This window comes from Sarcophilus harrisii, chromosome 3, assembly GCF_902635505.1.
Source record: "Sarcophilus harrisii chromosome 3, mSarHar1.11, whole genome shotgun sequence".
Lineage (NCBI taxonomy): Eukaryota > Metazoa > Chordata > Mammalia > Dasyuromorphia > Dasyuridae > Sarcophilus > Sarcophilus harrisii.
This window is the reverse complement of record NC_045428.1, coordinates 574891408-574904670: the sequence shown is the minus strand read 5'-3', so window position 1 is coordinate 574904670 and position 13263 is coordinate 574891408. Positions and strand designations below refer to the sequence as shown.

At 42.2% G+C, this 13263-nt stretch overlaps 1 protein-coding gene across 1 annotated transcript in view; it reads right to left on the bottom strand.

Annotated features, from left to right (window-relative positions):
- The window catches only part of GPR157 (G protein-coupled receptor 157), a 46964-nt gene that overhangs the window by 19502 nt on the left and 14199 nt on the right, over positions 1-13263 (bottom strand). The window contains exon 2 of the mRNA XM_003765511.4: positions 2557-2770. Within this exon, the coding sequence (XP_003765559.2) occupies positions 2557-2770 (214 nt within the window). The remainder of the gene's footprint in view (positions 1-2556; positions 2771-13263) is intronic.

Genomic DNA, 13263 nt, shown 5'->3' with positions numbered 1-13263 from the left:
AAATCTTTGTCCAAACGCTTGTAAACTTGTGGGAACAGAGGCCAGAGTCTTAACCTCCACCTATCATAGCTTGAGCTTAACTGGATTTGAGGTTCAGATAGCAGGATTGCAAGGCTGGGGGGTTGGAAAAACACAATGGCTTTTTTAGAAAAAAGTTCACAGACCTTCTAGGGAACATGATTAATGACTGAATGTTTTTGTTTTTTTTTTAAACCAACCATTTATCATAAAGTTTCAGAGCTGAATCCTGGGAGGTATTTTTCAGAAGATCTTACATTTCTTCCTATCTAATCTTTCCTCACTAGTCTTACCTTCCTATAGGTCTTACTAATACTCCCATCATTCTCTAGCTCAAAAACCTTCTATAGCTCCCTACTGCCTATAGGTTAATACACAGAACTCCTCAATTTGACATTTGAAGCCACACATAGTGTGGCTCTGCTCTCCCTTTCCACCTCATTTCACATAGCTTCTCTTCACACCCTCAACCAGTCAAACAAGATTCTTCATAATCGCGTTCTGATATCACCCTGACATCTCCCGCCACCGACCTGGCGTTCACACAGGCACTCACCCAGGCCTAGAACACACCCTTGTTTCGTCTCTGCTTGTTGAAATCTTTTTCCTTTTAGCCTCAAGACAGATGCTGCTTCCTCCATGAAGAAGCTTGCCCTGATTTCTCCAATGGAAAGTATTATCTCCCTCCTGAAGAATTCTGGGATGTCTTGCTCTCGTGGCCCTTCACGAGCCACACTGTACCATTCTTGTCTATGGACGTGTCAAAACAAGACCAATAAATCACCATTTATAGTGAGGTCTGCAATGAGCTGGATATATTATTATCATATTACCTTGATAGACTGTAAGCCCTTTGAACAGGGGCTAGATTGTTTTTCCATCTTTATAACTCCTGCCCCTCATAGCCTTATATATACAATAGGTACTTAATGTATGTTGATCTGACATGAGCCTTGTCTTGTTTTACTCCTCCCCATCCCCACCTGCTTGTCAAATTCACTTGTATTTAATATACTCCTATGTGTATATGTTATTTCCCTTTTCAGAACAACAAAAGAGAATTGTTCAATTTTTGCCATTCTATCTCTTGTGTCTGAGACAATCAGCAAGCATTTATTAATGAATTATTCCATAGACTAGGCACTGTACTAAGTGTCAGAGACAAAGGGAAAGCAAAAACAGCAGGTGACTAAGAGATGCATTTATTACTTACTGTATGCCACGCACTGTGCTGAGTGCCAGAGAGACAAAAAAAGCAAAAACAGCAGGTGACTAAGAGATGCATTTATTAAACACTCTCTGTAAGCCAGTCGCTGTGCTGAGTCATAAAGGGATCAAAAAAAAGCAAAAATAGGAGATGTCTAAAAAATGCACTTACTATGCCCATCAAATGGAGAATGGCTAAATAAATTGTAGTATATGAATATTATGGAATATTATTGTTCAGTAAGAAATGACCAACAGGATGATTTCAGAAAGGCCTGGAGAGACTTACACGAACTGATGCTGAGTGAAACGAGCAGGGCCAGGAGATCCTTATATACTTCAACAACAATACTATATAATGACCAATTCGGATGGACCTGGCCATCCTCAGCAATGAGATGAACCAAATCAGTTCCAATGGAGCAGTAATGAACTGAACCAGTTATGCCCAGCGAAAGAACTCTGGGAGATGACTAAAAACCATTACATTGAATTCCCAATCCCTCTATTTTTGTCTGCCTGCATTTTTGATTTCCTTCACAGGCTAATTGTACAATATTTCAGAGTCTGATTCTTTCTGTACAGCAAAATAACGGTTTGGACATGTAAACTTATTGTGTATCTAATTTATATTTTAATATATTTAAATCTACTGGTCATCCTGCCATCTGGGGGAGGGGGTGGGAGGAAGGAGGGGAAAAATTGGAACAAAAGGTTTGGCAACTGTCAATGCTGTAAAGTTTACCCATACATATAACCTGTAAATAAAAGGCTATTAAAATTTAAAAAAAAAAGAAATGCACTTATTAAACACTCACTGTAAGCCAGTCACTGTGCTGAGTGCTAAGGGGACAAAGAAAAAGCAAAAACAGCAGATGGCTGAGAAATGCATTTATTAAACACTCCCTGTAAGCTAGTCACCGTGCTGAGTGCTAAAGGGACAAAGAAAAAGCAAAAATAGCAGATGACTAAGAAATGCATTTATTAAGCACTTACTGTAAGCCAGTCACTGTGCTAAATGCTAGAGACAAAGAAAAAAAATCACAAAAAACAGTAAGTGCTTAATAAATGTTTGTCTGTCAACTGATTTCACCTGCCTTTCCCAGACATACCAGTGGGATTCTACTGTCTTTTGACTTCACTACAGCCTTTACCACAAATACCTTTTGCAATCCCTTCATCCTGTAAAACCACAGCCACACATCTCACCCAAGATGGTCACCTTCTATAGCAGGTAGACTGAGCCCTAGGGAGCCCAAGCCGGTACGCATGGTCCTAGCCAACATACGTACACCCGATCGTTGACGCTCAGTGACAGTGCTAGGGACCTACCGCCCGGCTGATGTGCTTCCTGATGAGGATGTAGAGGATGGGGAGCACCAGGTACGCCAGCAGCTCCCAGACTTTTCCCGCCAGCAGCATCCACAGCAACCGGTCTTCGACCTCAATGTTGATCCAGCACCAGCCCACGGACACGTCGGAGGCGTCATAGCCGATCTTCTTCAGAGCAACAGCAGCCGCAGTGATCGCCAGTGGGACGCCCCAGCTTTGGAAGAAAACAGAAGAACGAATGCACGTAAGGGACTGGAGGCAAGCCAAGACCATTGACTTAGGGCTTCAAGTCACTCAGTCAGTCAACAATCATTCATTAAGTGCTAGGCCCTGTGCTAAATACTGGAGATACAAAGGAAGGCAAGACCAATGTCTGCCTTAGAGAAGGTTACCTTCTGGGGCAGCCAGGTGGTGCAGTGCATGGATAGAGTACTGGCCCTGATGTCAGGAGCACGGGAGTTCAAATCTGGCCTCAAACATTTTAACAATTTCTAGCTGTGGGACCCTGGGCAGATCACTTAACCCCAATTGCCTCAGGAAAAAAAAAAAGTCTAAGAAGGTTACATTCTAATGTGGAGACAACATGTATATAATTAGGTGATATTTTATATTATTCCATTAAATACATAATGAGCTCAGTTTTGGGCAAATGAATTTGAAAACAGTCATCAGAGGCTCCACCTTTTCTTCCCACTTCAGAGAGTTTGAGTGTCTGGCCCAAGGTCAAGAAAGCAAATAGCCAGAGGAGGACCTGATTATAGGCTCACTGATTCCAAGTCCATCAGAGGCTTGAGATGTAGATGTTATGCCACAGTTCTCTTTTATTGTTCTGACTCAGTTTCCCTAATTATTCTGATTCAGTTTCCCTAAATTGTCTTGCCTGTTCTGCCTCGGCTTATAATTGTTCTGCTCAGTCCTGTAAAATCACCCCTCCCTCTTAATCAGAATATTTGAGAAGGATAAAAGATCTTATATTTTAGAATATCAGAATGACTCTCCCCATCCCAAGCTTTTAGAATATCAGATACCATCTTATCAACATGCCTCTCCTCACCTCTGGGGTGCCTCCCCCATTATGTCATCCCATCTCCGGTGACTCGCCCCACCCTGTCAGAGTTCCCATTCCAGCTCTCAACATCCTGACTCCACCCCTGCCTCAATCTACCCCCTGTGTCTGAGCCATGTGTATATAAGTCATTGAGAACTCACACTGTCTGCTGGATTCTTGGAGACGATAGTCTCATTCAGCCCTGGGACCAAACCATGGCTCCATTTGGTCCCAATAAATCTCTCCCTTTCAAATGAAATATTAAATACTCTCTAATCTCTATTTTGCTTCAGTTTCTCCGGCATTACATAGAGAAAAGATGGAAATCGTTGGGTCCTAGATCTAAAGCTGGAAGGTGCGTCATAGGTCACGTCTCTAGTCAAAATCAGATGAGGCTCAGATAGGGTGGGTGACTCGCTCCAGAATTCTCTAGCCCAAACTTGAATCACTGGCTCTGAATCCCTGGGTTTCATGTGGTGAGAGCATCTAGCTTGTCTTACCTGGTCCTGAGCCCACTATGCAACTGCCGGGCCATTTCTAAGCTAACTGCCCTCTCCTGACCTGCTTTCTTCTTGCTCCACTTTCCAATTCTTGCTCCTCTCCTTTTCCTCCTTTAAGAATATGCACATATTCTTTAATCTAACAATGCCATTACTAGGCATGAATCCCCAAAGAGATTTTTTTTAAATCTCTTAAAATCTTTTGAAAAATGAATAAGGACCAATAGGTGCAAAAATATTGATAGCAGCTCTCTTCTCAGAGCAAAAAATTGGAAACTGAGGAGTTATCCGTCAAGTGGAGAATGGCTGAATAAATTGCGGTATGTGAGTATGATGGGACATTATTGTTCTATGGGAAATGATGAGCAGGATGCACTCAGAAACACCTGGAAAGTCCTCCATGAATCCAAGCAAAATGAAACATACTGTGTACAAAGTAACAGCAATGTTCTGGTAAAACAAAGTAACAGCTGGGAATGACTTTGCTATTCTTTTATTATTATTAGTATTATTATACTAATTATATATTAGTATTAGTATTATTATAGTATTATTACTATTATTATTATTATTATTATTTATTATTATTATTATTATGTTTTTTGTTTTTTTGTAAACCAATTGGGATTAAGTGATTTGCCTAGAGTCACACAACTAGTGTTGTATCTGAAGCCAGTTTTGAGTCTGGATCTTCCTAACTTCAGGACCAATATTCTATCCACTGTGCCATTTGGTTGTCCCCGATTTGCTATTTTCAACAATACAATGATCCATGACTACTCTGAAGAACTTATGAAAGATCCTATCCATACCCAGAGAAAGAACTGATTGTGTCTGAATACAGATTGAAGTTCACTCTTTTTTTTAACTTTATTTTTCTTGAGGATTTTTTAAAGGGAAGGAGATCTATGTTTTCTTCTACAACATGATTTTTAGGGAAATGTTTTTGCATAACTTTACATGGGCTTTCTTAAAGGGAGCTGGAAGTGGGGATAAGGGAGAAAATCCAGAACTCAAAAGTTTTAAAAACAAATGTAAAAAAAAACTGTTTGAAATATAACTAGGGAAAATATTTTATTAAAAGAAAAGAATATGCGTGGCTTGAATTCATAACTCTGGTGCTTAGTACAGTGTGCTGGACACATATTGTTATTATTATTGTTGTTATTGTTACTATTATTATAATAGGTATCTAATAAATGCGGTTTTTTTTCATCCATTCATTCTGGAAGAGTATGTCAGCATAACCCAAGCTTTCACAACTCCAGTTAAATATTCCCTTCTTTCTCTGTCCCTCCTCCTCGTCCTCCTTTATCTTCATCATCTTTTTCTGCTGCTGCTTCTTCTGCTTCTTTCTTCTTTTCTGATGCTCTGTCTCTTATCTCTCTCTTTTTTCTATTTCTCTCCCTTCCTCTTCTTTTTCTCTCCTTTTTCCTCTCTTTCCTCTCCCATCTATTTTTCTCTCCTTTCTCTCTGTCTCTGTCTCTCAATATCTCCCATCTTTTCTCTGTCTCCCCCTTTCTCTCTGTCTCTGTTTTTTTTTTTTTGATTTCTCCTATCTTTTCTCTATTTCTCTCCCTTCCTATCTATTTTCTCTCCTTTCTCTCTGTCTCTCCTTCTCAATTTCTCCCATCTTTTCTCTATTTCCCTTCCTCTCATATATTTTCTCTCCTTTTTCTGTCTCTCCCTCTCAACTTCTCCCGTCTTTTCTCTATTTCCCTTCCTCCCATCTATGTTCTTTCCTTTCTCTCTGTCTCTGTCTCCCACTTCCTCCCTCCCTATCTCTTCCCTTCCCCTCAGAAGGTTAGCATTTTAGGCATCACTCCCTACACAAGCCTTTTTGTGATTCCCCCAGAATCAGAAGGAGACTCTTTTTTTTTGTTTGTTTTTTTTTTTTTTGGTGCCATTTTTGATATCCTGAGCTCTTAGCACAGTACCTGGTACACAGTAGGTACTTAATAAATGTTGGTTGATTTGAATAATAGGATCACAGGTTTAGAGCTAACCACAGACCTCTGAGGTCATCTGTCCTTCACTTATCCTTTTTTTACACCTTACATCTATAAAATCTCATTTTATAGATGAGGAAATAGGGGAGGGGATAAAAACTGAGTCATAGACTATACATCTAGAACTGGTTGAGCCCATGGAAGCCTCCTACTGATGAGGAAACTGAGGCCCAGAGCAGTTAAAGCTCTGATCTAAGGGTATGTTCCAGAGCTGGGATTCAAATCCTTTGTCCCTCATTCCCACCTTCTTGGTTCATTCCTTTGTGTACATGTTTGTACTTCTCTGTGTACAAACCTTCTTTTGCCAGGAGAAGATAAGCTCCTTAAAATCTGGGATGTCCTTTTTTTATCTTTCTATCCCCTTAAGTAAACAGTAGATGCTTAACACAAGCCACTGCAGACAATAATAACAACAACTAGCATTCATATACTGCCTACTACAAGGCAGGCAAGAGCACACATAACTCATTTCATTTGATCTTCACAACAATCCTGGGAAGCAGGTGATATTTATTATCATCCCCATTTTACAGATGAGGAAACTGAGGCAAAAGTTAAGCAAGTTGGCCAGGGTCAGGGTTTGACTGACTTCAGTCTCTTTGGATCAGACCCCACCTTTGGCAGTCTGGTAAAGCCTCTGGATCTCTTCTCATAATAATAACATTTTTAAATACATAAAATCAAACACACAGGTTTATAAATGAAAGTAAGCATACTGAAATAAAGATGTCATTTTTCCCCATCCATGTTCAAGGACCCCCCAGATCTTAACTTTACACACTTACCCCACCTTTGGAGTACTGGCTGTCCCTTTTCAGATGATCTCCAATCCCCCCTCCCCCCACTATACCCATATCTAGGATTGTTAGTTGCTATCAGAAGGAAAGGAAGGGGAATCTTTTTCCTCTAGAGGGTCCTGCACACTTTGGACATCTCAGAAAACACGCCATATCCCAGAGCTACCGAAACACACAAATGCTGCACAAAGAAGCACATTTACAAGGATGCTGTGGGAGCGGCCTGGGGAGCTGGGAGGGGGTGGGGGGAGGGGAGGGAAGGGAACATGCTTGGCTAATCCTAAGGCCGCCACACTGCTCTCCCTTTGCAGATTTCAGCCCTGGGAACAATGAACCCTCATTGTTCCCTGGGAGGGAAAGAGGCACAGGATGTGGGAGAAGCGGAGGGAGTGAGCCCCTCGTGGGGGGAGGACACAGAGTCGTGGCTTTAGAGCCAGAAGGACAAAGTTTTCCAAAGAGGAAACACAGTTTTTTTAAATGACTTTTGTTACACAGAATTAAATCTAGAGGCAAAAAACCCATCCCTTTACCTTCAAATTTAATATTAATAATAATAACAGCTGGCATTTTATGGCACTTGAAGGTTTACTAAACTTTTAAATAAATATTACCTTATTTTATCCTCCCAACAACCCAGAGAAGTAGGTGTCATTACCAGCACTAGTTTACAAAGCAGGAAACTGAGGCACACATAGGTTAAATGAATTGTCCGGGGTCAATTGTGTCAGACGCGGAATTTGAACTCAGGCCTTTCTGATTCTGATTCTACTGGGCCCCTCGTTTCTTCCTCTATAAAATCTGATGATTTCAGAAGTCTGATGAATTAAAGGAGTGAGTTTTCTAAAGAGTTTGTGAAAAAGGCAGATGGCGAAAGGATAAGGGGCAAAGAGGGCAAGTAGAGACAGCCCAGCATGGCAGACCAGTGGCAGGGTTTGGGAGTTAGTCATCAAACACTGACTAAGCAGTAAAGATGCCCTAGAGAAAGACAAAACAGAGATTCTGCCCACAAGGAGGGTATACTCTATATAAGCAAAATTGTCACCACCACCCCCAATTCTATATGCAAGATACATGCAGTATAAAGGATCATCCAGTGGCATTTGTAGGGGCAAATCTGGACTCCTACACTCACCAGCTGTGTGACCTGGGCCAGGCACTGAATCACTCTGCATGTCTATTTCCTCATCTGTAAAATGGGAATGATAACAACACCTGCTTCCCAGGGTTACTGTGGGAATCAAATGGGATAATATTTATAAAGCATTTAGCACAGTGCCTGGTATATAGTAGGTGTTTAATAACTTCCTTTTTCTTCCTTTCTTCTCTCCTTCCTTTTCCCCCTTTCTTCTTTCATTCTTCCTTTCTTTTTTCTTCCTTCCCTTTCTTCCTTTTCTTTCTCTCTTCTTTTCTTCTTTCTTCCTTTCTTCTTTACTTTTCTTTTTTCCTTCCTTCCTTTTCTTCTTTTCTTTACTTGCTTCCTTTTTCTTTCTCTTTCCCTTTCTTCTTTACTTTCTTTTTTCTTTTCTTATATTACTTCATTCCTTTTTTCCTTCATTTATTTTTTCTTCCTTTCTTTTCTTTTTTCCTTTCTTTTCTACTCCCTTTCTTCAATCCTTCTTTTCTTCTTTACTTTCTTTTCTTCCTTCCTTCTTTCCTTTTCTTTCCTTCCTTCCTTCCTTCCTTCTGTCTTTACATTTCCAACAAGTGGTCATACAATTTCATAATCAGTAATTACCTCCTAGATATTGGGGTTACAAAGACTAGGGTCATGGTCATCATCATCATCAACATTTATATGGTGCTTTGAGGGCAGCTAAGTGGTGCAGTAGACAGCACATCATCCCTGGAGTCAGGAGGCCCTCACTTCAAATCTGGCCTCAGACTGTTACTAGCTACGTGACTCTGGGCAAGTCACTTAACCCTGTATGCCTCAGTTTCCTCATCTGCAAAATGAGATAGAAAAGGAAATGACAAACTACCCCAGTATTTTTGCCAAGAAAACCCCAAATGGGGTACCCCAAGAGTGACCATCACATAGCTATAATGACTCAATGACAACAACGAATAGATGGCACTATCAGATTTGTAAAGCGTTTTATTCCCAGGATCTCATTTGAGCCTTACAATAGCCTTGTGCCATTATGTCCATTTTAGAGATGGGGAGAACAGAGACTTAGGGAAAAAAAAAACCGGCTTGCCCTCAAGCTGTTTCCAGTCTATTGAGGGTGCAGGTAGGGGAAACAGCATAGATCAAAAAGCATTTATTGTTCTAATTATGTGCCAGGCACGATGCTAGGTCTTACAACACAAATAAAAACACATGAACTGATATATAAAAATACAGATAAGAGAAGGTACAAAGTAACTTTCGGGGGGACACACTGATCTAGGGGATCACAAACAACTTCTTCATTATTGTGCAGTCATTTCTGAGTCTCTATGACCCCATTTGTGGTTTTCTTGGCAGAGATACTGGAGCACTTGGCCATTTCCTTCTCCACCTCAATTTAGAGATGAGGAAGCAATAAAGTGAAATGACTTGGCCAGCGTCACACAGCTAGTAAGTGTTTGAGATCACATCTGAAGGCAGATGCTCTATCCATTGAACCACCTGCCCCCAAAGGCCTCTCTAACCTGGAAGGAAGCTAATCTGTCAGAGAGTGAGGGGGAGAAGAAGTGAACCCCGTGCCTGGAGGCCCACGCAGAATATCTGGCAAGAAGAGGCAAGGAGGTTAGGGTGGCCAGGACAGAGAATTGGGAGGAGGATATAGTTAAGTCCAGAAGGGCCAGCCAGGGCAGACTGGCCAAGGGAACGCCAAACAGAGTGTGTATCTCATCCCAGACACAACAGGAAGTCCTATGGCTTCTGGACTCAAGCAGTGATGAGGTCCGTCCTGGGCTTGTGATTCAGCAGTTGGAGGGGAAGGGCTGGAGAGAGCAGAGGCTGGCCAAGCGTCCCATCCTGGAGGTCCAAGAGGGACCTGTAGTTCTCCCGCAGGCCTCAGAGCCAAGAGCAGCCTGGGATTTCAGCTTGTCCCAGACAAACAATTGGCTTTTTAGAGCAGTGAGCAGCCTGGCCACTGGAGAACATCTGACAAGTACTTGTTGGTCAAGTTAAATCTCACAGCTTGGGGCAACTGTGGCTCATCAGGGTGGGTCTGGCCCAGTCAGGGCTGGCTTCTCAGAGGCCCCACTGGGGCACGTCCACCTCCACGCTCCGGCTCCCAGAGAGCTGGGCTTTTAAGGTCGGGGACATTCTTCAGATCTCACTCTGCCACTTACTGACTGTGTGACTTTGAGCAAATCACCTCCACGCTCCAGTTCCCTCAGATGTCCAATGTGGGATGTGTGTAGGGCTTTGTGCATGTGACTTACAGGGCAGCTAGGTGGTGCAGTGACTAGAGCACTGGTCCTGAAGTCAGGAGGACCAGAGTTCAAATCCAGCCTCAGACCTTAATATCTTAGTTGTGCGACCCTGAGCAAGTCACTTAACCCCAATTGCCCCAGCAACAAAAAAATTAAAAATAAAGTAAATTACTTTTCCTCCGCTGCTTCTTTCATTCTATAATCCTGGCATCAAAATGTGTGTGACCTTTGGCAAGATAGTTCACTCCTGAGCCTCAGTTTCCCTTTTTGTAAATTGAGGCTAATGGATTAGATGGTCTCTTGGTTCCCTTGGGACCCTCAAGAACTCACCACTCACTTTTTCTCAGACTGTCCAAGGTTCCACTCTCCTTCCAACATGCCTCAGCAGGAATCCCCAATCTTCTGAGCAGGAAGCATTTTTTATTTTTCTTTATTAAAAAGTATTTTTAAATAAATTGCCCCGAAGGCAGAGAGACAACTTCCAGATCCTGGCTACCTGCACACACACCTCGGTCAGACACTGAAAAGGGACACCAAGCTGGACCCACAACCCCCAGGAGGGCAGGAGGGAGGACACCCAGCCAGCTTGCTTCTGGGAAATCATCCATAATTCTTTGAACAACCCCCTCAGAATAAAGGCTTCTCTCTTTCCTCACCAATATTCTCAGGTTGCTGTATAGCTGGGAATCAAGGTGCCCAAAGCTCTAAAGAACAAAGGCCATGGGATCACCCAGAGGGCAGGGGTGGGTGTGAGCAGAATGCAATACACTTACTAGCAAGGAGTTATAAAGGCGAGAAAGTCATCAGAGTCATTCCACTTCTGCCTGGGTGCTGTTGGGCACACACTCCCCTCCCCTGGGGAGCGGCCTCCAAGGGCCTGACTATAGCCATGTGGGCCTCAGTCTCCCCAGTTGTAAGGAGGAAGGAAGGAAGGAAGGAAGGAAGGAAGGAAGGAAGGAAGGAAGGAAGGAAGGAAAGAAGGAAAGAAAGGAAGGAGGGAGGAGGGACCATGATTATCATAGCTCTTAAGAATCAATTAGGTATAGTATTTTTGTCCCCATTTTACCAAGGGAGGAAACTGAGGCACATAAAAAGGTCCAAGGCCCTGTGGCTTCTAAAGGGCAGAGTGTGGATTCAAATCCAGACCTTTTAGTTCCTAGTCTTGAATTTCTTCCACCAAAAGAGGCCGCCTCTTCAAAATAACTGCCACTGATAGCTCACCTGAGGAGCTGTTTTCAAATTCTGCCTCTGAGGAATGCAAATTAAGACAACTCTGAGATACCACTGCACACCTCTCAGATTGGCTAAGATGAAAGGAAAGATAATAATAATGATGGAGGGGATGAGGGAAAACTGGGACACTGATGCATTGTTGGTGGAACTGTGAACGGATCCAACCATTCTGGAGAATAATTTAGTACTATACCCAAAGGGCTATCAAATTGTGCACAGCCTTTGACCCAGTCATGCTACTATTGGGCTTAGATCCCAAAGAGATCTTAAAGGAAAGAAAGGGCCCACATGTGCAAGAATGTTTGTGGCAGCCCTCTTTGTAGTGGCCAGAAACTGGAAACTGAGTAGATGCCCATCAATTGGAGAATGGCTGGGTAAATTGTGGTATATGAATGTTATGGAATATTACTGTTCTCTAAGAAATGACCAGCAGGAGGAACTGATGCTAAGTGAAATGAGCAGAACCAGGAGATCATCATACATGGCAACAGCAACAGAGCATTTCTGCTTTTTGCTATTTGTTTATATTTTGTTTTCTTTCAAATTTTCCTTCCTTTTTGATCTGATTTTTCTCGTGCAGCAAGATACAAACATGTCTGAATGTAGTGGATTTACATATATTTTTAACATATATTGGACTACTTGCCCTCTAGGGGAGGGAGTGGGGGAAGGGAGGGAAAATTGGAGCACAAGGTTTTGCAAGGGTCAGTGTTGAAAAGTTATCCTTGCATACATTTTGAAAATAAAAAGCTTCAATTAAAAATAAATATTAATAAATTAATTAAATAATTGATAAATAAATAATTGAATAATAAATAATAATTAAATTAAAAACAAAACACATCCTGCCTCTGAGGCACTGGCTGAGGTACCCGTTGGTACTTTCACTGCTCTGGTGGACATTCCTCCCAGGGATGCTAATGACTCCTGTCACACACAGTAAAGGACAGAGGGGCAGGAACCTCCAATCTGACGTCCTCAGCTCCAGAACAGCTTTCAGCTTCCCTGCTGATGGCAGAGGGCGCGTTCTCTCCTTCATTTTTACAATTCACCCTCAGATAGGGATTTACGGGAGACAGAGGAGATTTCTCACAGTTACTCTCCCTCTTCAGAGATGGGCAGGGCAGTGGATGAGAAAATTAGAGGCCTGCCAGATGAAAGAGACAAGCGGGGCCTGCCCTACCCGTTGGGGCACTTTTCTCCAAAGACCTCAGGATCCTTCTTTCACAGCCTGACACAAACTGGACTGGAATTCATAAGCAAACAGAGGATCCAAAACTGTGAAAGGTTAGTGCAGCAGGCAGCGAGCTCAACTCGGAGCCTAGAGATTCGAGTTCAAATCTCCATCTCTAACTAGCTGTATGACCTTAAGTGAGTCACTTGTTTAGGTCTTAATTTCCTCAGCTGTAAAAGGAGGAGAGTTGAACTGGATGACCTTTAAGGTGCTTTTCAACTCTATCTAGTCTATGATCTCACACTTAGTAAGAATAAGAAGCAGGATTCCAATCCAGGTTTCTGGTGAATTTTACACTCTTCCCATACATACATTCACACTGCTGTGTCTATGACTTCTTGTCTCTGGTCTCAGTTTCCTCATCTGTAAAATGGCCACGTTGGATCTCGAAGGCTCTATGATCTTAGCCCAACTTTTAATTTTGTCCCATCCTCACCTCAAAGAATATGGGTCTAAAAATCTGGAAAACTAAGTTTGGGGGAAATCACCCAACTGTGTTATCTGAATGTGAATGGGATAT